Source organism: Mustela lutreola, chromosome 7 (assembly GCF_030435805.1).
Source record: "Mustela lutreola isolate mMusLut2 chromosome 7, mMusLut2.pri, whole genome shotgun sequence".
Classification (NCBI taxonomy): Eukaryota; Metazoa; Chordata; class Mammalia; order Carnivora; family Mustelidae; genus Mustela; species Mustela lutreola.
In genome coordinates, this window is record NC_081296.1 from 38,670,669 (window position 1) to 38,695,771 (window position 25,103).

Here is a 25,103-nt window from a genome sequence, read left to right on the forward strand (position 1 = left end):
TGAGATTCTTCTCTCCTCCTCTCCCTCTGCCCCACCCTCATGCATGCATTCTTTCTCTCGTTCTCTATCAAAAAAAAAAAAAAAAGGGGGGGGGGGACACCTGGGTGACTGAGTGGGTTATATGTCCGCCTTTCACTCAGGTCATGATCCCAGGGTCCTAGGATTAAGTGTCACATCAGGCTCCCTGCTTAGCAGGGAGACTGCTTCTCCCTCTACCTGCTGCTCTCCCTGGTTTGTGTTCTCTCTCTCCACCCCCCGCCCCGTCTCTCTACCTCTCTGACAAATAATAAAATCTTCAAAAAAAAAAAGACTTGGATGCTTAGGATCTATAGATCTTATTAGCACTTCCATTTAAATGAAATAAATGTTTCTTTAAAAAGAAACAGCATTGTTCTTTAAAAACAACAACAACAAAATTACCACATGATCCAGCAATTCCACTATTAAGTATACACCTAAAAGAAATGAAAGCAGGGAGCCATTTCTGCATTTGCTGCTAAAGTAGTCCTTCCAAAGAAGCTAAGGCCATGTTGGGGCAAAGCCTCCACTTCATCCTGTGAATAGCCTGGCAGCTGCCAGTCCAACACTTTCACTGGCATCTCCTGGGCCCTCCTGCACAATGAGGAGGTGACGGTTATGGAGGTTACAATCAATGCTCTCATCAACACAGCCAAAGTAAATGATGAACCTCTCTGACCAGGCTTGTGGGCAAAGACTCTGGCCATTGTCTACACGGGAGTCTCATCTGCAAAGGGTGGCGGACCTGCCCCCTTCACCACTGTGGCCTCAGCTGAGGAAAGAAAGTGAATCATAGAAAGAACCTGAGGAGGCTGACAGTATGCACTTTGGTCTATTTGACTAAATCTCTTTTATAACATGTTCAATAAAAAGCTGAACTCTTAAAAAAAAAAACAATGAATGAAAGAGAGAGAAAAGAAAAACAGGGACTCAGACACTTGTACACCAATGTTCATAGCAGTGTTACTGACAATAGAAGGTGAATCAACTCAAATGACAATCCATGACTGAATGGATAAATAAAATGTGGTATATTATGGAATACGGAATGGAATATTACTCAACCTTAAAGAGGAATTAAATTCCAACACATGTACCACATGGATGAACCCTGAAGATATTACTGCTAACTACAATAAGCCAGAAACAAAGGACAAATACCATATGATTCCACTTATGTGACATAAACCTGGACTGATCAAGAGACAGAAAGTAGAATATTATTGATAAAGAAAATGTGATACACGCATACACACACACAGGAATACTATTCAGCCACAAAAAAAAGAAAGATTCTTTTTTTTCCATTCATGACATGGATGGGCCTAGAGGACATTATGATAAGTCAAGTAAAGTCAAAGGGAAAGATTAAACTGTATGATTTCACTGATATGCCGAATCTAAAAGGAAAAAAATCGAACTCATAGAGAACAGATTGGTGATTGCCAGTGGTGGGGGTGGAGGGTGGGCAAAAGCATGAAGGGAGTCAAAAGGTATAAACTTCCAGTTATAAGATAAATAAGTTCTGGGATGTAAAGTACAGCACAGTGACTAATGTAAACAATACAGTAACCATATATCTGAAAGTACTAAGAGATCTTAAAAGTTCTCATCTCACACACAAATTTTGAAATTATATGAGGATGTTAACTAAACTTACTGCAGTAATCATTCTGCAATATACACACTATCAAATCATCATTATATAATATAATATCATGTCAGTTATATCTCAATAAAACTGGGGGAAAAAAAGAAAAAGGAAAAGGAAAGTAGAATGGTGAGTCCCAGGTGCTGGGGGAAGGGAGGAATGCGGAGTTATTGTTTAATGGGTACAAAGATTCAGTCTGAGCCCTTTCTGCCTCTCCTGCCACCATGGCACCCGTGAAAGAGTTTGTGGCGAAGGGGGGCAAATAAAGAAAGCAAGTTCTGAAGTTTACCCTTGATTGCACCCACCCTGTAGAAGATGCTGCCAATTTTGAACAGTTTTCTTCAAGAGAGTATCAAAGTGAATGGAAAAGCTGGAAATCTCTGTGGAGGGGTGGTAACAACTGAAAGGAGCAAAAGCAAGATTACTCCGTAACTTCTGAGGTGCCTTTTTCCAAAAGGTATTTGAAATATCTCACCAAAACACACCTGAAGAAGAACAATCTCCGTGACTGGCTGCACACAGTCGCTAACAGCAAAGAGAGTTATGAATTACATTACATCCGGATTAACCAAGATGAGGAAGAGAAGGAAGATGAGGATTAGAACTAGTTGGTCTGGAATATTTTATATAATTTAAAATAAAATTTAGGAAACAAAAAAGATTCAGCTGGAGAAAATGGAAATGTTTGGACATGGACAGTAGTGACAGCAGCTAAACAATGTGAATGTACTTAATGCCACAAAAATATACACTTGAAAATGTCTAAGATGATAAATTTCATGTTCTGTATATTTTACCACAATAAAAAAAAAATGCCAATGCTCAGCTCAATTTAATCAGTGAAGTGGTAGGGCAAAAGCCAGATTACAATAGACTAAGAAAACAGAGCTGAAGATATGGAGACAATTAAGATTAAGTATCTCTTCAAAAAGCAAATCAATAAAAGTCATTCACTGTTACAGGGGAAACACTGAAGTGAGATAACTGTTTATCAAAGATGCTGTAAGAGCAATCTCTTGTGAATTGTAAACTGAATTAGATAACAACTAAATTACCTTCCGACTCTACAATTCTATGTACGCAAGAATGGAAACATAGAAAAAGGGAACAGTATTAATGAAGTTAAAGTACGGATCTATAAAATCAGTACTGGAAACCAAAAAACAGATAGTAATTACTTTGTAGAAGAAATTGTTATACACAGCATAGAAAATGACATATTTCCAGAGTATCTGTAACATTCCCAACCTCCACAACCTTTACATTCTTTAATACTGACACATTATGGGGCGCCCGGGTGGCACAGTGGGTTGGGCATTGGTTTTGACTGGGGTCTGACCTCTGGGTCATGGGTTCGAGCTCCACATCAGGCTCTGGTCTCAGTGGGGAGTCTGCCTGGGATTCTCTCTTCCTCTGCCCCTCTCCCCACTCTAAAATAAATAAATAAACCTTAAAACAAACCTGACACATTAAAAATAATCTATGGAGGGGCAGCTGGCTAGACAGTCAGTAAAGCCTATCACTCTTAAGCTCAGGGCCGTGATTTTAAACCCCACATTGGGTAGGGAGCCTACCTAAAATTTTTAAAAAAATTTTTTTTAATTCAAAAGAAAAAATCTCTATGGAAGCAACCCAAATGTCCATCAACAAACAAACTGATAAACAAAATGTGGTATATACATATAATGGAATATTATTCAGCCTTAAAAGGGAATGGAATTCCGTACAACATGCTACAACACAGATGAACCTTGCAAACATTATGCTAAGTGGAATAAAAGCAAGATACAAAAAGGCAAATATTATATGATTTTGCTTATATGAAACAACTAGAAGAGGCAAATTCAGAGAAACAAAGTAGAACAGAGGTTATCAGGGCTTAGAGGTGAGGAAGAAATGGAGAGTTATTATTTAATGGGTACATAATGTTTGTATATGGTGATGAAACAGGTTTTGAAATACATAGTGGTTATGGTTGTACAACACAGTGAATGTAATTAATGCCACTAAATTGTACATCTAAAAATGTTTAAAGAGGTAAATTTTATGTTACATATATTTTGCCTCAATAAAAAATGTCTTCTATTAAAAAAATACCCTGAAAGCAAACCTCAAGCTGAGACCAAGTTTCTCACAAGTAATTATATTGTCTCAGGTTATAGACAAAACTCATGCTGGGCTATAGCCACCCCCAAATGGAAAAGGCGTCCAGTGGAAACTCCTTAAACAACGGAAATATACCCACGAAGTAAATCAATTCACTCACCTCAATGATGGTTAGGGTCCTCAACTGAAAGCCAGAAGAAAGTCACCTGAGGTCATACCATAGGGAAAAATAAGAGGACTTAAGTAGCCCCATGTAGGATATTATTTTCTCAGAACCATCAAGTAATTCTGGTAAACAATTCCAAACAAGAAGTTCCTTGTTCGTGAAAAAGTTCAGATATATTTGGACAAAAATCCCAAACGGAAAGTCATTTACCCCTTCCACAGCTGGCAGTCACCATCCTCAAGAGTCAAATGAGGATTACAGGCCTCTCAGACTGAGGGTGGGATGTCTTTGGGAGACAACAAGCAAGTCCAGACTCAGAGATGCTCAGTCAAAATGCCCTCAACTATTCCTTGTTCAGATGAAGTCTTTCTGCTTGCTAATTCAACTTCTGTGTGAACTTTTCATGTTAAATTTATCAGCTTCCTGCCTTCCACCTTCAAGTGTCATACTGTTTAAACAAAGCAGTGGTTCTCAACTAGGAATAATTTTGGACCCAAGAGACATACGGCAATATCTGGGACGTTTGGTTGTCACAACTGGGCACTACTAACTTGTACTAGGTAGAGGCTAGTGATGCTGTTAACATCCTACAACATAGAGGTTAATCTCCCACCATAAAGAATTATTGTGCCCAAAATGTCAATACTGTCAAGGCTGAGAAAATCTGAACTACAGGTTAATAAGACACCCAAGGATTTCACAGTGAAATGTGAAAGCTTTTTGTGCAAAATACTACTTTAATGTTTAATTTTTCAACTAAAGTTCATTAGTTCTTAAGGCTGATATTTATCCTGTTTTCTTTATATTCCTTATATTTTCCAAATTTCTATGATGAACTTGTGTTGATTTTTCTGATTTTAAAATAAAATAAATAAAATAAGAACCATTATCCTTTCCTTTTTCTGTAATAGTCTATTTGCCTAAAGACAATTCCTGCAGGTTGGCACTGTATTTTTTTTCTACTCACATTTTATTCTTTATTGCTCTGTATCTGGAGCAGGAGTGACCAAAACTTGAGTTTACTGTATCATCTTAACTGGAAGCCCAATTTCATATCAGAATTCAAGAGAAATTACTGAGTAATATTAAAGCAAGTTTTATACAAAACAAACTATTTTCTGATATTCTATTTTTCAGAATCAATCATTTTACAAACCCGTACAATATTAAAATGTGTGATTCAGATATCTACACTTTTTAAAATGTTTTTGTCAGGGCACCTGAGTGGCTCAGTGGGTTAAGCCTCTGCCTTCGGCCCAGGTCATGATCTCAGGGTCCTGGGATCGAGCCCTGCATCGGGCTCTCTGCTCAGTGGGGAGCCTGCTTTCCGCTCTCTCTCTGCCTGCTTCTCTGCCTACTTGTGATCTTTGTCTGTCAAATGAATAAATAAAATCTTTTTTAAAAAATTAAAAATAAATTAATTAATTAAATAAAATGTTTTTGTCATAAAAGGCAAAAGAAAGGAAAAGAGAAGTAATCAGTAGCAGCAGCACTACAAGCAAAGAGACAGAATAAACAGAAAGAGAAAAACAGAGATGACGCAGATAACGGAAAGAGAAGCAAGCTCAGCACTAATGATTCCTAAAACACTGTGCCAGAGGGAGGACAGTCTGACAGCCTCCCCTGCAGCCTCATTTATATATCCATATACCACTTACCTATCGTCTGTACCTATCGTCTGTGCTCTGCAGCCAGCAGTGATTACCCTGACTCCTCAAAATTCACTCCTAATCAATTGATTAAATTAAACTAATCATGGTAATCCTATCTCCCTTGCCCACGACTGGCAGGCCTATCAATCTGACCCAATGAAAAGAGTATTCCTAAGAGGTTCTGGGGGAAAAAAGGCCTTTCTTATTTTTAAAAGAGAACCATAGGAAGCCAGACCATATCTCTGGCATTGGACCAACAGATGCCTAATGCTAATGGCAGCTTTAATTCAGGAAAAAACAGGCATCGCAGAGCAGAGTGGAAAAGCAGAAAGAACTCAGGGCTTTATATATCAATGAATTGTGTGACCAATGCTAGAGTCCATTTTAATTCTGGACTTCCTCTTATATTGGCCGAAAAAATTTATTATTTATGCCACTTTGAGTTGGATTTTCTGTTATTTACTACTGAAAATACAGAAAGGAACAACAAAAAAAATTAAAACTTCACATGTTCACACTACTCACAGATAATCATGATAATCATAATCATGGTTGTCAATTTATCATTTTCTTCTTAATCCTTTGCTTTTTAAGAAAAATATTTGTCTGTAGACAATTCTAAATCCTTTTAAAAAATAAACATTATTTTAAATAGCTACATAGTATTTATTTGCATGAATGAATGATCACTTAGCTTGTTTTATTGGTGAATATGTAGATTGTTTCCAATAAATCACTATTATCAATAATTCTGTAATGAATATTTTGCTTAAGAAAAAAATTACATATGTGTTGAGGATACTTTGTTAGGATAGATTCTTAAAACAGGAAGTACTAAATTAAATAATATGAACTTTTACAGTTCCTGATACTTACTGACAAACTTTTACTCAGAAGTATTATGTCAATTCACACATATTTCTCTGCACACAAGAGGTGCCTTGATAATTTTTAAATATAAAAAACTTGCTCATCACTCCAGTTCTACATGATACTAAAGAGGAAAAAGAGGACAATGCTTAGCTAAAACTTTACCTCCAAAATTAAATCAAGACTAGACTTTCAATTCCTTTAAATCTGTCTTTCTTTTCAGACTGAAGAGAGAGAAAAAAATGTTGGCTTTTTTAAACTAAATGGTACTGTATAAATGACTAACGGACACATGAAAAAAATGTTCATCATCATTAGCCATCAGGGAAATTCAAATCAAAACCACGCCTGGGTGGCTCAGTTGGTTAAGGGACTGCCTTCAGCTCAGGTCATGATCCTGGAGTCCCGGAATCCAGTCCCACATCCAGCTTCCTGCTTGGCAGGGAGTCTGCTTCACCCTCTGACCCTCCCTCTTCTCATGCTCTCTCTTTCTCTCTCTCAAATAAATAAATAAAATCTTTAAAAAAAAAAAAAAAACCCACACTGAGACACCACCTCACACCAGTTAGAATGGCAAAAATTGACAAACCAAGAAAAAACAAATGTTGAAGAGGCTGTAAAGAAAGGGGATCCCTCTTACATTGTTGGTGGAAATGCAAGGTGGTGCAGCCACTCTGGAAAACAGTGTGGCAGTTCCCCCAAAAAAATTAAAAATAGAGCTACCCTATGACCCAGCAATCGCACTACTGGGTATCTACCCCAAAGATACAGATGCAGTGAAAAGAAGGGCCATGTGCACCCCAATGTTCATAGCAGCAATGGCCACAACAGCCAAACTGTGGAAAGAGCAGAGATGTCCTTCAACAGACAAATGGATAAAGATGTGGTCCATATATACAATGGAATACTACTCAGCCATCAGGAAGGATGAATACCCAACTTTTGCATCAACATGGATGGGACTGGAGATTATGCTAAGTGAAATAAGTCAAGCAGAGAAAGCCAATCATCATATGGTTTCAGTTATTTGAGGAACATAAGGAATAGCATGGAGGACATTAGGAGAAGGAAGGGAAAAATGAAGTGAGGGGGATTCAGAGGGGAAGATGAAACATGAGAGACTACGGACTCCGAGAAACAAACTGAGAGTTTTAAAGGGGAGGAGGATGAGGGAATTGGTTAGTCCAGTGATGGGTATTAAGGAGGGCATGTACTGCATGGAGCACTGGGTGTTAATATGCAAACAGTGAATCACAGAACACTACATAAAAAACTAATGATGTACTGTATGGAGACTAACATCACATAATAAAAAAACGGTACTGTATAAGGTTCTCAGAATCAAATTTTTAAATAAAACCCTGAGATAACTGAAGCAAATAACTTAAAATTAAAAAAGACATGAATCAATCACTAATAAAATAAGCCAATAACCTCAAAAATTACCTCAACAACAAAAAGACAACTCACTATAGAAATGGGTAAAGCATTTGATGGATAGCTCTACAAAGAACAAATCCAAATGGCCAATAAGAATATGAGAAGAGATGCCTAATATCTTTCATCATTATGCAAATGGTAACCACAATGAGATACTACATCACACCTACTAGGATAGCTATGTTTAAAAAAAAAAAAAGGCAGCAGAAAAAACAATGTTGGCAAGGATGTGGAGAAATTAGAGCCTTTGCACATGCAGCTGCTGTATTAGACAATCTGGCATTTCCTCAAAAAACTAAACATAGAATTACTATAGGATCCAGCAATTCCATTCCTAGATACACACCCAAAAGTAATGAAAGCAGCATCTCAAACAGAAATTTGTGCACCAATGTTCACTGCAGCATTATTCACAACAACCTAAAGTTGAAAACCACCCATGTCCATTAAAAAAATGAATGGATAAAAAAAAGTGAGATACACACACAATGGATTATCATTCAGCCTTAAAAAAGAATGAATTCTGGGGCGCCTGGGTGGCTCAGTGGGTTAAGCCACTGCCTTCGGCTCGGGTCGTGATCTCGGGGTCCTGGGATCGAGTCCCGCGTCGGGCTCTCTGCTCAGCAGGGAGTCTGCTTCCTCCTCTCTCTCTGCCTGCCTCTCTGCCTACGTGTGATCTCGGTCTGTCAAATAAATAAACAAACTCTTTTTGAAAAAAAATTTTTTTTTCTGGGGGCACCTGGCTGGCTCAGTTGGAAGAGCATGCGACTCCTGATCTCAGAGTTGTTTAAGTTCAAGGCCCATACTGGGCGTAGAGATTACTAAAACTAAATAAACTTTAAAAAAAAAGATGTTTTTCAGGGCGTCTAGGTGGCTCTGTGGGTTAAAGCTTCTGCCCTCAGCTCAGGTCATGATCTCAGGGTCCTAGGATCAAGCCCTGCATCGGGCTCTCTGCTCAGCTGGGAGCCTGCTTCCCCCTCTCTCTCTGCCTGCCTCTCTGACTACCTGTGATCTCTGTCAAATAAACAAATAAAATCTTTAAAAAAAAAAAAAAAAGCTGTTTCTCTGCTCTAGAATCATCTAACACCATAGGTTAGGAGTTAGCTGTCATGTCTCTTTAGTCTTCTTTAATTTTTGTCTTCCATTTCCTTGACATTTTTCTTTTTAATGCAGGCTAGTTATTTTGTAGACTATGTCTCAATTTGGGTTCATCTAATATTTCTTCAAGATTTTTGGCAAGAATACCACAGAAGTGATTTAGAAAGCATAGGATACTGATGTGCTCCATCACTGTGACGTTTTAACTTACATCATTTGGTCAAGGTAGTGTCTGGCAAATTTTTCCACTATGAAGTTATTACTACTTTATAATTAAAATATATCTTATGGAGAGATATTTAAAGACTTAAGTAAATATCCTGTTCCCCATCAAACTTTTACCCACTAGTTTAGATCCACTGAGTTACTGCAATGATGGCTGCCAAACGTTAATTTTCTTTCATTCTACACTTACTAGTTATCATTCTATTTTAAATGAGTGTTTCCTTTTCCGTATTAGTATACTTCTATCAGTATGCACTGATGCATTCTTATTTTATTCCATGTGTTATAAACCATTGCTATATTGCTGAAGGCTTAAATCACTCCAGAACTGGCCAGTGGACAGAGAAAGCCCTTCAAACCCACTTCTGTGTTCTGACAAACTTTCTAACACAAGATATCCCAGGTTCATCTTGTACTCTCCTAGCCTTACTTATGGAATTAGGCAGAATTTCTCTAAGGAACCCTGGTTCCTTTTACTGAAAAACACTACATAGAAACTAAGATCTGGGTGCTAAACATGCTCATGGCTACTAGGATGTCATTGCTGCTAACCCTTCTAAGTGGACAGAAGTAGGAAAAAATATATTCTACTAATTATGTATCTATATTAAAAGCCATGTTGCAATACTGATATCTTCGATTCCAATCTAATCCATTAGGCTTTAATCTCACCTCTCCCTTTTCTGTATTATAACTCCCTACTCCAACAATAAGAAAACTTGACTCCAATAAACCACAGCATATTTGCTTTTGCTCGCATTTTATTTTTAAGATTTTTGTTTTTTGGGTGCCTGGGTGGCTCAGTGGGTTAAGCCTCTGTCTTTGGCTCGGGTCACGATCTTAGGGTCCTGGGATCGAGTCCCACATGGGCCTCTCTGCTCAGCGGGGAGCCTGCTTCCCCCATCTCTGCCTGCCTCTCTGCCTACTTGTCATCTGTCACTGTATGTCAAATAAATAAATAAAATCTTTAAAAAAAAGAAAAGATTTTTGTTTTTCCAATTTTTACTGAAACAATACATGATACCAAAAATTGGAAATACACAGAAAGACATACCTAAAGAAGTGTCATATCCCCCATCCTTTCCATGGCATTTCCACACAAGGCCCTGTAGATAGCCAATCTCATCTGTTTCTGATATAGCCTTCTGGTGATTTTTGTGTGTGTGTGTGAAAATAAGCACATACATATTTTTTATTTCTCCTCCATTAAGATTTTATTTATTTATTTGACAGACAGAGATAACAAATAGGCAAAGAGGCAGGCAGAGAGAGAGAGAGGGGAAAACAGGCTCCCCGCTGAGCAGAGATTCCCGATGTGGGGCTTACCCTGAGATCATGACCTGAGCCAAAGGCAGAGGCTTAACTGACTGAGCCACCCCTCCCCCTCTTTCTTATAAAAATGTAGTATACAGCAACTTCTCCTTTACACTGTTTTTTTTTTTTTTTTTTTTTTTTTTAAAGACAATTTATCTTGGGGCGCCTGGGTGGCTCAGTGGGTTAAAGCCTCTGCCTTCAGCTCAGGTCATGATCTCAGGGTCCTGGGATCGAGCCCCACATTGGGCTCTCTGCTCAGCAGGGAGCCTGCTTCCCCCTCTCTCTCTCTGCCTGCCTCTCTGCCTACTTGTGATCTCTGTCTGTCAAATAAATAAAAATAAAATCTTTTAAAAAATAAAAAATAAAAAAAAATAAAGACAATTTATCTTGGAAATCACTTTATATCAAATCATATTAATCTTTTTTAAAAGATTTTATTTATTTATTTGACAGACAGAGATCACAAGTAAGTAGAGAGGCAGGCAGAGAGAGAGAGGAGGAAGCAGGCTCCCTGCTGAGCAGAGAGCCCAATGTGGGGCTCGATCCCAGGACCCTGGGATCATGACCTGAGCTGAAGGCAGAGGCTTTAACCCACTGAGCCATCCAGGTGCCCCAAATCATATTAATCTTACTCTTTTAAAGTGGCATAGTACTCTATTATGTGGCTATATACACTACAGTTTATTCAAACACTCTTTATGTTCAGCCATTTAAGTTTCCAATATTTAACAATCACAGCAGTGCAATAAATAATAGCTAAAAACCCTTTGTTTATTGTAGAGATACTATCTTCAGAGTAAAGTCCTAGAAATGTGATCACAGAGTTTTATTAGATTTTGCCAAATTCTCTTCCATAATAGCCATAATAATTGAGATTCTCACTAGCAGTGTAAGACAATGCCTATTTCCCACAGCCTCACAAATTGAGTAAGTACTCACATTTCTTAATTTTAGTTACCCTGATAGGTGAGAAATGTTAACTTAGTATGGATTTAATTTTAATTTCTCTTACTCTGAATCAGCTTGAACATATTTTTCATGCACCCAAAGGTCATTCTTATAGTGGTGTGTGTGTGTGTGCGCACATACACACGCATAAATCGTGACTGTTTTATCCATTTTTCTTTTTTTTTTCTTTTTTTTTTAAAGATTTTATTTATTTATTTGACAGAGAGATCACAAGTAGGCAGAGAGGCAAGCAGAGAAGTTTCGGGGAGGAAGCAGGCTCCCCACTGAGCAGAAAGCCCGATTTGGGGCTTGATCCCAGGACCCTGGGATCATGACCTGAGCCAAAGGCAGAGGCTTCAACCCACTGAGCCACCCAGGCACCCCAATCCATTTTTCTATTGAGTATTTGTCTTTCTTCCCCCACCCAAGTTTTTAAGAGTTCTTTAGATATTAGGGATATCAGGTATTATATGTGATATATGTTGCCAATGTATTAATTCACTATATTATTTTGCTTTGTCTTTCCTTATTGTGCCTTTTGCCATGATATATATATATATATATATGGTAATATTTTTATGAGATAACATTTATCAATCTTGTATTACCTCTGGCAATACCTCTTTTAGTATTTGCATGGTTATGTACATTTAGTTTAGATCTCTGACTCATCTGGAGTTTATTCTTGTGTACGATATCAAGTATAAATCTAATTTTTTCTTTATCAAAATGGCTATCCAGTTGTCCCAGCACAATTTTTTAAAAAATACATCTTTACTCCAGTAATTTGAGACACCATATACTTTATCATACTAAATTGCCAAATGTAGGGGCGCCTGGGTGGCTGTCATTAAACACCTGCCTTCGGCTCAGGTCATGATCTCAGCATCCTGAGATCAAGCCCCACGTCAGGCTCCCTGCTTAGCTAGGAGCCTGTTTCTCCCTCTGCCTCTCCCCTTCTCATTCTGTGTCTCCCACCCTTGCTTGTGCTCTCTCCCTCTCAAATAAATAAAAATTTTTTAAAAATAATAAACAAATAAATTGCCAAGTGTATTTGAGTCTATTTCTGAATTTTTTTCCCCACTGGCTTCTTTTCTTTCTCTCTCTTTTTTTAAGATTTATATTTCAAAAAGAGAGATTTATTTATTCATTTGAGAAAGAGAGTGTATACATGAGCAGGGTGGAAGAGCAGAGGGAGGACAAGCACAGTCTTGCACAACCATGAAGCCCACTTGGTACTGGATCTCATGACCCTAAGATCAGGACCTAAGCTGAAACCAAGAGTCAGTCACTCAACCAACTATGCTACCCAGGTGCCCCCTGCAACCCACACTGGTTTATCCTCTAATTGTATACCAGTACTATACTGTTTTAATTATAGAGGCTTCACAGTATTTTTAATATCTGTTAGGGAAAATTGTGAACTCATGGCAATAAATTAGACAATTTGGATAAAGTGAAAAAAATTCCCTGAAAGACAAAAACTACCAAGGCTCAATTAAGAAGAATTAAGTAATCTGTTTAGCCTTATCTCTATTAAGTAAGTTGAATTTGTTGTTGAAAACATTTCTACGAAGAAAATATCAGGCCCAAATGGCTTCAAAGAAACATTACAACAAATACTTAAGGATGAAATTAGTCCATTCTCCACAAACTTCCAGAAAATTAAATAGGAAAGACTACTTCCCAAATAATTTATGAGGTATAAGGAACACTCACACTTTGCAGAAGGAAATACAAACAGTTTAACTACTTTGGAAAACAGTTTGGCAATAAAACTAAACAGATACTCAAAATACCATCCAGCAATCCTGTTCCAAGACACTTCACAAATGAAATAAAAATATGTTCACACAAAACCCTCTAGGCAAATATTTCTATAGCAGCTGTATTTGTAATAGCCAAAAACCCAAATGTCCTTTGGTGAATGGGTAGATGAATGAGCTGCAGTATACACACACAACTGAATACTACTCATCAATAAAAAGAAACTCAAATATACAACATGGATAAATCTCAAAAATATTACACTAGGTGAAAAAAGCCACTCAAAAGGTTACATAATGTATGCTTCATTTAAATGATATTCTTGGGGCATTTGAGTGGCTCAGTTGGTTAAGCATCTGCCTTAGACTCAGGTCAAGATCTCAGGGTTCTGGGATCGAACCCTGTATCCAGTTCCTGGCTCCTCAGGGAGCCTGGTTCTCCCTCTCCCTCTGCCTGCCACTTCCCCTGCTTGCGAGCTTGCTCCTACTCTTTCTCAAATAAATAAAATCTTAAAAATATATAAATAAATGATATTCTCAAAGAGACAAAACTATAGGTAGAAAAAAATCAGTGATTGCCAACAACTGGAAGTGGAAGAAGTGGTTTACTACAAAGTCAAGGTCAATTTTTGAGACTGATCAAGCTGTTCCATACCTTGATTGAGGTGGTGGTGGTAGTCACATGACTATTTTCACTTGTCAAAACTCCCAGAACTTTATGTTTAAAAAAAAAAAAAAAGGTGAATTTGACTGTATGTAAACTACGCATTACCTATACAAACACTAATCAAAGCAAAACTGGAACAGCTCTATTATCATCAGACAAAGCTGACTTCAAATAAGGAATATTATCAGGAATAGAAGAGAGACATTCCATAATGATAAAAGAGCCAATTCACCAAGAACTCAAACAACCCTAAATGTTTTTGCATCCAACAACAGATCTTCAAAATACAAAAGTAAAAATTGATAGTTTTCTTTTTTTAAGAGTTTATTTATTTGTCAGAGAGAGTGAGCACAAGCAGACAGAGTGGCAGGCAGAGGCAGAGGGAGAAGCAGGCTCCCTGCTGAGCAAGGAACCTGATGTGGGACTCGATCCCAGGACGCTGGGATCATGATCTGAGTCAAAGGCAGCCGCTTAACCAACTGAGCCACCCCGGCATCCCAGAAACTGATAGATCTTTAAGTAGAAACAGACAAACCCATAATTACATGTGCCTACTTCAACACTTTTCTCTCATTAAGGGTTATCAGTATCTTCTCGATAAGGATATTAATATCTGTGCCAATAAGTACAAAGATGAACAACATTATCAAACAACTTGACCTGACATTTATAGATTACTCCATCCAACAGAACAATACACCTTTTTTTCAAAGCACATGGAATATTCACCAACATAGACCACATTCTGGGCCATAAAACAAATCACATAAAGTATGTTTTTTAACTATAACTAGAATTAAACTAGAAACCAGTAACAACAACAACAAAGAAATATCTGGAAAAATCCCATATTTAGGGAAATTAATCAATACTTTTCTTAACTGTACATGGGTTAAAGGGGAACACAAAGGAAATTTTAAAATATTCAGAAGTTTATAAAAGTCAAAACATTTGAAATGTATATGAACCAGTTAAACAGTGTTTAGAAGGAAATGTAAAGCACTAAATGCTTACAACAGAAAAGACCTCAAACCAATAATCTGTTTCTACCTTTAGAAACTGCAGAAAGAAAAAAGAAACTGCAAATTAAACACAGTATTAGATAAGCGCAGACATCAATGAAATTGAAACAGAAAAGAGAGAAGAAAAAATAAAATCAAAAGTTGGTTGTTTGAAAAGATCAGGAAAGTGGATAAACCTCTAGCCAAGCTGACCAAGAAAAAAAAGACAGGAGACATAAACATCAAAATCAGGAACAGAGAGACTACCACAACACATCCTAAAAGGAAGGTCTAAAAAGACATTAAAAGAAAACTACAGGAGTATCATGACCTTTATGCCAATAAATTTGATAACTGAGATGAAATGGACAAAATTTCTTTGAAAGAAAAACATTACCAAATCTCTCCCTGAAAGAAATACATATAATCTGGGGCACCTGGGTGGTTCAGTGGGTTAAGCCTCTGCCTTCTTCTTAGGTCATGGTCTTGGCGTCCTGGGATCCAGCCCTGCATTGGGCTTTCTGCTCAGCAGGGAGCCTGCTTCCCTTCCTCTCTCTCTGCCTGCCTCTCTACCTATTTGTGATCTGTCAAATAAATAAATAAAATCTTTTTAAAAATACATACAATCTGAATAGCCCCATATCTATTAAAGAAACTGAGTTTGTACTTAAATGTCTTCCAACAAAGAGGAAATCCAGACATAGACTGCTTCGTCGTCACACTCTAGCAAACATTTAAGACACAACACCAATTCTATACAAAGTCTTCCAGGAAAGAGAAGAGGGAATAGCTCCCAACTTGTTTTGAGGCCAGCATAACCCTGATACCAAAAAAAAGACAAAATCATTGCAAAAAAAAAAAGAACAATAATAACAAAGACCAACAGCCTTCGTGAACAGAGCAAAAGTCCTTAACAAAAATTAGCAAATTGAATCTAGTAACATGTAAAAAGGTTAATATATCATGACCATGTGGGGTTACCCCAGGAATTCAAAAGCCAGCACAACATTCCGAAGAGTAAATGTAATTCACCATTCTGACAGATAAAATCTTGGGCTGTGGAACCCAGAAATTAAGGAAGGTTAAAAGGTATACCCTTGATATTTTAGGTGCCTGTGACACTTCTCTGCACAACTCCAAAGGTATCATTTAACTGTAGTCATTGTATTCTACATGAATGATATCCTTCGAACTGTAAAATGTAGTGGTATTGCAAATGTGTAAAATGGGTGACCAAAAGGCAATTAGACTCTGTGCTGGACTAAAAGAAATAAAAGATCCAGATGAAGAGATTTTTACCTTCCAGATATTCCACTTGGTCTTGTTCACACCTGAAATATTCTGTTTAGTCCTGACCTTTATACTTCCAGGGGGAACAATGAATTTCACCAGAGAACCAAAGCAATAATGGCAAAGAGTTCTAGACATTTCATACAAAAAGAGTTGAAAAAACTGGAAGGCATACACTACACTTCAATAATTTGCTTATATCTTCTATGTCCTGAAGACTGCCAATCCCTGAGGGCAGAATCCATGCCCTATTTATCTTTGTATTCCCGACACCTATCACTGGTCCTGGAACTGGTAAGTACTCATGTATGAAGGATTCAAGAACAGGAAAAAACAAATTTTAATCACAGAAATCCGAAAGTGGGAAGAAAGGATTAGATGAGGTACTACAGCACTGTTACTTCCTTTTTTTTTTTTAATAATTTTTTTAATTAACATATAATGTACTATTAGCCCCAGGGATACAGGTCTGTGAATTGCCAGGGTTACACACCTCACAGCACTCACCATAGCACATACCTTCCCCAATGTCCATAACCCAACCACCCTCTCTCCCTCCCCTCCCCCGCCAGCAACCCTCAGTTTGTTTTGTGAGATTAAGAGTCTCTTATGGTTTGTTTCCCTCCCAATCCCATCTTGTTTCATTTATTCTTTTCCTACCCTCCCAAGCCCCCCACATTGCCTCTCAAATAGCACTGTTACTTCTTATAGCATAACGTGTCAAATGTGACCCTTTACCCCATAGCTATCAGCTTTGTATCTCATTAGCCTGAATTGGGGACAGGCCAATTTTTTACTAGTATATACTAATTAGAGCTCTCCTGGACTGGGAGTCAGTCAAACCATGGAGTCTGACTCTGGAGGAAGATGGAAAGAACACTGGAGAAACAATCATAAAACCCACTAGCCCCTAGCTACCTAACTAGCCAAATACATCAGCATTTAAACGGAATGAGAAACATCACAGCAAGATGGGTCTCATGTCCAGAAATGATGTAAAAAATATTAGCAACTATGTTAGATATTATAAGAAACACCTAAGCTTCACAAATAATCTAAATTATAAATGTAATGCTCTTTCAATGAAAGAAGTATTCCTGAAAAACTCTGAAAACAAGTTCTGAAGGCAATCATATGTTCCAACAACTTGTATTATAATTTCAGAGGAACAGAAATTCCCCAAGTAAGCTAAACAATTTACTGGCAAATGAAATTTAAAAATCTTAGCAGACAACAGGAAAACACATGCTGCAAAAGGATGTATTGCCTGTTAAACATAACTCATAATGCAGACAAGAACTACACCCATGACCCTGGATAAGTCATGCCCCTTCCCTCAGCCTTAGATTTCCTCATCTAGAAAATTAAATAGATACATGGGTAAATAATAAAATAGATGGTCTTTTCTGCTAAATAAAAAGTTTGGGTATTTTCTAAGTTTGTTAGACATTAGACATGCTTATTAGACATCGACGGAATATCCAATATAGTACGCTGCAATTTGATACAAGCCTTACTAGGACTTTACTATAAGTTAACAAATTAAGGAATCCTATTCCTCTAAATAAAATAGAACATATCTCTATCAGATTTTTAAATGCAGTTCTTCATAGTATATGCCCTTACCTAGTCTTCACAGACTCAATTTTCATAAAACCTCATACTTACTTAACACAGACATGAGATTATATGAGGTCTGATACGTACCATGGGAACTTCAGTGTTTTTTTCCACAAGAAGAAAATACATATTGACATAATAATAAAGGCCCATTTAAACATATTTACAGGCAAAATCAATCCCAAAATATCTAACAACTCCATAAAATAAGAGCATGGTGTGGAGGAATATTTAGACAATTACTGCTTTTCTCCAAAAGTCACATTTTTAAAAGCTCTAATGCATACACAACAAAGAATCAATAGAAATTCTGTGCAAATAGACACATACAATGAAACTGCAAACCAACCTTTTTTTAGCCGAGGTTTCCGAGATTCAGCAGATGCAGGAAAGGGAGTTCTCTGAAAACAGAGGAGTCTATGTTAAACCATCACCATAAATTTTGCTAACTTAAAAAAGCATTCAAATAATCATAATCGGTAGCTCTCCAATCATGCAATTAATCCATTAACTACACACAGGCACAAAGAAAAATTAAAAATCATTTTTAATGTGGTTTAAAAAGCAAATATCAAGTCATACATTTGCTATCCAAACTATTACTAATGTATAATGCATACTTATAATATATACTTATGTGTAATATATAGTTATACATATTTTTAAGGTTTTATTTATTTATTTGAAAGAGAGCATGAGCGGGAGGAGGGAGAAGGTGAGGGAATCTCAAGCAAACTCTAGACAGAGTGAGGAGACTGATGTGGGGCTTGATCCCATGACCCCAAGCTCATGACCCAAGCAGAAACCAAGAGTCAGACATTTAACCAACTGAGCCACCTAGACATTTAACCAACTGAGCCAGCTAGACACCCTGTGTAATATATAATTATAATGCATAAAATGTGCACAAATAAATGTACTAAGTTCTTAGGCACTGCATATTACCATTATACTTAATGCTATACATCTTAACAACCAAACCAAAAAAGTAGTAATTTTGATAAAAAGAAGTTTATGAGTCATCTATACAGAAATTACCTAGCACTCAACTCAAGGAGTTGGGTTGCTGTTTGTTTTTTAAGATTTACTTAATTCAGAGAGGAAGCGAGCAAGTATGAGCAAGGGGGAGGGGCAAAGGGAGAGGGAGAGAGAATCCTCAAGCAGACTCCCTGCTGAGCATGTAGCCCCATGCAGGGATTGATCCCAGGACCCTGAGATCATGACCTGAGCTGAAATCAGAGTTGGATGCTTAACCAAATGAGTCACTCAGCGCCCCTATGAGGGAGTTTTTTTTTAAAGGGACATTACTGAATATAGTAAATACTATCTTATGCTCTAACTTTGCAGGAAATCTTCAAATGGATTTTTCTTATAACTACTTCCTATGTTACATATGATATGGTAAGATATAGGCAAAAATAATGGTTGAAAATTTCCAGAAGTAATGAGAGACACTAATCTTTAGATTCAGAATGCTCAACCAATCCTGACCAGGTTAAATGAAAATAAACCCACACTTGCATATATCACAAGGACCTGCAACCAGAGACAAAAAGTTCTTAAAAGCATCCAAAAAAAAAAAAAAAAAAGTATCACCAGATGAGCTATACAGAAAAGACAATTAGACTGACAGCTGGGATCTCAACAACTGAAAATGGTAAATAAGACATGATAAGAAAAATCAGTCCCATGTCTCAGGTGCTAAGTAAAATGAACGTTAATCTAAACACAAGGTCAGCGAACTATGGCCTGCAGGTCAAACAAATTCAGCCCGTTTTTATATGACCAACAAACTAAGAATGTCTTTTACATTTTTTTAAAAAGATTTTATTTATTTACTTATTTATTTAGAGAGAGCGAGCGAGTGAGCACACATACTTGTGTGAGCAGGCAAGGGCACGGGGGAAAGAATCTGAAGTAGACCAGGGAGCCTGATGCAGGGCTCAACCCCATGAGCATGAGATCATGACCTGAGTCAAAACCAAGAGGGGTGCCTGGGTGGCTCAGTGGGTTAAGCCGCTGCCTTCGACTCGGGTCATGACCTCAGGGTCCTGGGATCGAGCCCTGCATGGGGTTCTCTGCTCAGCAGGGAGCCTGCTTCCTCCTCTCTCTCTGCTTGCTTATGATCTCTCTCTGTCAAATAAATAAATAAAATCTTAAACAAAACAAAACAAAAAAGCCAAGAGTCAGACACTCAAACAATAGGGCTACAGAGGCATCCGTGTTTTTACATTTTTAATGGTATTTACATTTTTTAATATTTTTTAACTCCTGAAAATCATATAAAATTCAAATTTAAGTGTCTAAAATAAAATTTTATCAGAACACCGTCACACACACGTTTATTTATTGTCTATGGTTGTTTCCACACTACAACTGCATACCTGAGTTACTTGCAACAGAGACTGGCTCACAAAGCCCAAAATATTTATTACTGGCCCTTTTAAAAAATGGTTTGCCAACCTCAGATCTAAACTCTTACATCTATCAAAACTAACTTTCCCGGCACCTGGCTGGCTCAGTTGGAAGAGAATGTGACTCTTGATCTCAGTGTTTTAAGTCTGAGCCCCATGCTGCGTGTAGAGATTACTTAAAGAAAAAAAAAAAAAAAAACTTTAAAAAAATGTTGTTTAAATAAACTTTTTAAAGGATACACATTAGGAAAAAGGAAAAGAACCCCAGGGGCGCCTGGTTGGCTCAGTCATTAGGTGTCTGCCTTCGCTTCAGGTCATGATCCCAGGGTCCTGGGATCAATCCCTGCATCAGGCTCCCTGCTCCACGGGAAGCCTGTTCTCCCTCTCCCACTCCCCCTTTTTGTGTTCCCTCTTTCACTGTGTCTGTCAGAAAAATAAATAAAATCTTAAAAAGAAGAAGAAGAAGAAGAAGAACCCCAGAATGAAGGAGTGGAATGAGCAAAGGAACTGGTAAAATATGGAAGTATTCTAAACATTCACTGACTTAATAACACAAAAGTGTAATTTGTGGTGTTGAGAAACACAAAAACTACAAAACTGAACAAAAGCTGCATGAACTGGCAGAAAGCAAAGGGTAATAAAGCATTTGATAATCCCTACATTACTGAATTTTAAATTTGAACTTTCAGTTCAATATGTAATATTAAAAATTATATATAAGTTACAAGTAATTAAATGAGAAGAGGAGAGAGAAAAAAGAAACTCAGCAAAAAAGAAAAAAAGAAGGCAAGAAAAGAAGGAGAAAAAAATCAAATTCTCCAGTTATATTATCAGGATAGATGTTTTTAAAAATCTAGACGTATGCTATTTATATAAAGACACATCTAAAACAGAAAAGCAAAGTAAATGATAGAAAAATTTACACCAGGAAAACAGAAACAAAAAGAAAACTAAAGTAGCAATATTAACATTAAACAAAACAGACTTCAAGAGACAAAGCTTTATAAGGGAAATTAAAATGAATTAAGATAGATAGAAGACTAAAATGAACAAGGCAAATTTTAAAAACCTCAAGAGAAAATATAGGCTAGGGAAAGATTACTTCAGGAAGATATAAAAGCACAAACCAATTGAGAAAAGATCTAAATACTCAACTACATTAAAATTAAGAACTTCTGTTCCAAAAAGGAAGGGAAGACAGAAAACTAAGAGCAGATATTTGCAATACAAAACCAAAAAGAAAGAAAGAAAAAAAAAGATAAGGATTAACAGCCAGAAACTGTAACTACAAAACAAACAATAAAAAGAAAATAAGAAAAATATCAAAGTAGAAAAATAAGCAAAACATGGGGTTCCTGGGTGGCTCAGTCAGTAAGGTGTCTGCCTTAGGCTCAGATCATGATCCCAGGGTCCTGGGATGGAGCCCCACATCAGGCTTCCTGCTCAACTGGGAGTCTGCTCCTCCCTCTCCCTCTACCCCACCCTCTTCTTCTGTCCCTCCCCTACACCCCTCCTGTTCTCCCCTCACTAGCTCTGCTCTCTCAAATAAATAAGTAAAAATTCTTAAAAAAAGAAAAAGAAGAAAGAAAAAGCAGCAAAATACATGAATCAGGCATTGAACAAAAAAGGAAAAGGGGCAACCACTACTGCCTCCACCCCATTAATAATCAGGTAAATGTCAGTTAAAATAACATTAAGACTTGGGATGCCTGGGTGGTTCAGTCGGTTAAGTGACTGCCTTCAGCTCAGGTCAGGATCCATGTCCTGGGATCAAGCTGTGCTCAGCTGGGAACCTGCTTCTCCCTCTCCCTCTGCTTGCCACTCCCCCCCTCTGCTTGCACTATCCCTGTCAAATAAAGAAATAAAAACTTAAAAAAAAAAATCTCAATTAAAAAAAGTCAGGGGCACCTGGGTGGCTCAGTCATTGGGCGTCTGCCTTTGGCTTGGGTCATGATCCTAGAGCCCTAGGACTGAGCCCCGCATAGGGCTCCCAGCTCAGCGGGAGGCCTGCTTCTCCCTCTCCCTCTGTCGCTGCTTCCGTTCCCTCTTTCACTGTGTCTCTGTCAAATAAATAAATAAAATCTTTAATTAAAAAAAATCACCCATTAAGTATTAGCGAGGTAACATGCCTGACAGACCCCTGCGATCATCTAAAGGAAAGTGATCTTGCAATAACCAAACTTTTTGTCTAGTATAACTTCCCTGTTCAACTCCTTTCTGCCTATGAAAGCCTTCCATTTTGTACAGAATGAATGCTGTAATCATTAATTCATTAAGTCACTAATTGATTAATTCATTAATCACTGAATAAAGCCAGTAAGATCTTTAAAGTCTATTCAGTTAAATTTTGTTTTTTAACACTCCACTCCATATCTAGCTTTTTTAAAATGTATACCATCCCCATCAACATATACAGTGCTAACACTTTTTTTTAAAAGATTTTTAAAATTTATTTATTTAGCAGAAAGAGAGAGTGAGAGAGGGAACACAAGTAGAGGGAGTGAAGGAGGGAGAAGCAGGCTCCCCACTGAGCAGGGAGCCCAAAGTGGGGCTCCATCCCAAGACCTGAGCTGAAGGCAGACAACGACTAAGCCACGCAGGCATCCCCAGTTCTAATAACACTTTTTTATAGCTGCATAATAATTTTCAGAATGGAAGTATCAGAAGTCATCTATTACCCTATTAATGGGTATCACCTTGTCTCTGGCATTTTGTCATTATAAACAATATTGCAATGAATACCCTTGCACTATATGCCTATATTCTGCTTTTATTTCAGTGGGATACTGGTCTGTTGATTGACTGAATGAGACTGTTAGGCCCTTTTAATTTTATTACAAGATACCAGATCGCTTCCAAAAAGGGCAGAAATTCAAATCTCCCTGCAGCAGTAATGTGAAAAGCTGAAATTACTACAAATAAAACACTGCCAGCAATAAACTTGACAATAATTAAAACGAACAGCTTAACTTCAGGTTCAAGTGCTACAGTCATATTGAACAGCCATTCTCTTTAGAATGGAATTAGAATTTAGAATTAGATTCAAAAGTAATGGACAATTCTGCCATCAGAGAAATCAGGTTCATATTCTATTTATGATCATATCTGCAATGAGCACTAGAGAATAAGCTCTATTTACAACACAGTGTTAGTAGTATAACTTACATTTCTGTAGATGAACTATTTTCTTTCACGTTTCTAATATCTAAAACCCAGTAACACTAATCATGCTATTTATTTATTTACTTAGTTTACAGCTTAAAAGTCTTTGCTTTGGGCCTCCTTCCCTGTATTCAGAATTGTATGATTACACCAAAAATAATCTGACTTCTCTGGACATGAAAAATGAATAGAAAACAAAACCCACTGATAGACAGTATTGGCCTTGCTCCTTAACGGCCAAAACTAAGTTGTAAAACCGTCAGCCCAAAACTGCTATTTTGTCTCCTGTATTTGCAAGGTTGTTTTTCAAAGCAATACGTTCCAAATAGATAACTAATAAAGTCATTACTTTTTTTTTTTTTTTAGCTTTTTTTTTTTTTTAAACAGAGATCACAAGTAGGCAGAGAGGCAAGCGGGGCGGGGGGGTTGGCAGGGGGAAGCGGGGACGCTGAGCAGAGAGCTAGATGCGGGGGCTCAATCCCAAGAGCCTGAGATTAAGACGAGTCGAAGGTAGAGATGGCTTTATTAGGGGCACCTGGGTGGCCCAACCCACTGAGCCACCCAGGTGCCCCTAATAAAGCCATTCTAACAAGTGAGTAGAACATGCTTTGAAACCGAACATTAAAGCAAAGCAGACACGTTTTCACACTTACAACTTTACAGAAATTAGATCCAATTATAAATATACACTTCATAAATAACTACCACTGGGTTATCCCGAACTTATCTGGACTACTTTGTATTAGCAGTTCTGTGGAATCTAATTAATGGCTAACTCAAGCTTCAGCTGAATCCCCAAACAGCCCTTTCCCAAACTAAATTACAACAGAGAAAACATGGTCCCGACCCACCGGCAGAAGGCAGTGACGCTCAAAGTTGCCAGGCTCTGTCATAATCGACTCCTAATCCAGGGGATTAACACAAACTGTCTCTGCACAAACGGTAGTGCTTCCTTTCCAAAACTCGTGAGAAGGAAAAGAAAGGACTAGGAAAAGAGCCATTTCTGATGAAAATCTCCCTTTTTCGTCCAGCGCACCCCAAAAGGGACCACAAGCCCAGCACAGGCCCAGCGCTGCAAAGAAGTCCGCCTTACGCAGGTGGACCAGCTCCCAGGAGCGGGGCCATGTCGCCCAGCGCACCCCGAGCGGCTCCAGATCCCGCTCCGCATTCCTCACGGGGCAACCGACCGCCAGCCTGCCTCGCCTCTCCGCTCCGCCCCGGGCGGCGCTACCCGGCCTGGCGGCCGGGACACTAAGGAGAACCTCTGCGCTCACCATCGCACGCCTCTCCTCAGCCATCTTGGCTCCGCCCCCCGGCTTCGCGGCCGGAAGTTGGTCGTTTCCCAGACGACCAGGCAAACGGAAGTCATGGAGCTGGGGAAGCTGGGAGGGGCCTGAGCGGCGAACCAAAGCGGTGGTTGGGCAGGACGCTTCACCTGGGAGGGTTTTCGGGAAACCTGGACAGGGTGTTTTGGGGCTTTACCCACCGCTTGACGCTATTGGGCCGGGTGAGGGAATACAGAGGTTCTTTTCCTCTAGGGCAACCCCTGACCGCCCTGGGCACTGCTAGAGAAGCTCGGGACAGCGCTGGCTGGAATGGCCAGACAGAGTTGAGAAGGCCTCGCAATCCTCCCGCCACTTTGCGTTTATTTCAGTCCTTCCGGGAGTCCTGGTCCCCAGCCCCTAGGGTAGAAAA

General features: G+C 38.3%; 1 protein-coding gene and 1 pseudogene across 3 annotated transcripts in view; one reads left to right on the top strand and one right to left on the bottom strand.

Annotated features, from left to right (window-relative positions):
- The window catches only part of BBS4 (Bardet-Biedl syndrome 4), a 55,442-nt gene extending 30,562 nt beyond the window's left edge, over positions 1-24,880 (bottom strand). The window contains exons 1-2 of one of the 3 annotated variants that reach the window (XM_059180456.1): positions 24,683-24,880; positions 18,182-18,233 (exon numbers count right to left, since the gene is read on the bottom strand). In XM_059180456.1, coding sequence (XP_059036439.1) covers positions 18,182-18,233; positions 24,683-24,706 — 76 coding nt within the window. In that variant the 5' untranslated portion in view covers positions 24,707-24,880. Of the gene's footprint in view, positions 1-15,359; positions 15,507-18,181; positions 18,234-24,259; positions 24,631-24,682 lie in introns of those variants that run through there. The other 2 variants (XM_059180454.1, XM_059180455.1) reach the window with 2 other exon arrangements.
- Positions 511-2,341, top strand: LOC131835808 (large ribosomal subunit protein eL22-like; annotated as a pseudogene).
- Positions 24,881-25,103: the final 223 nt, after the last annotated feature.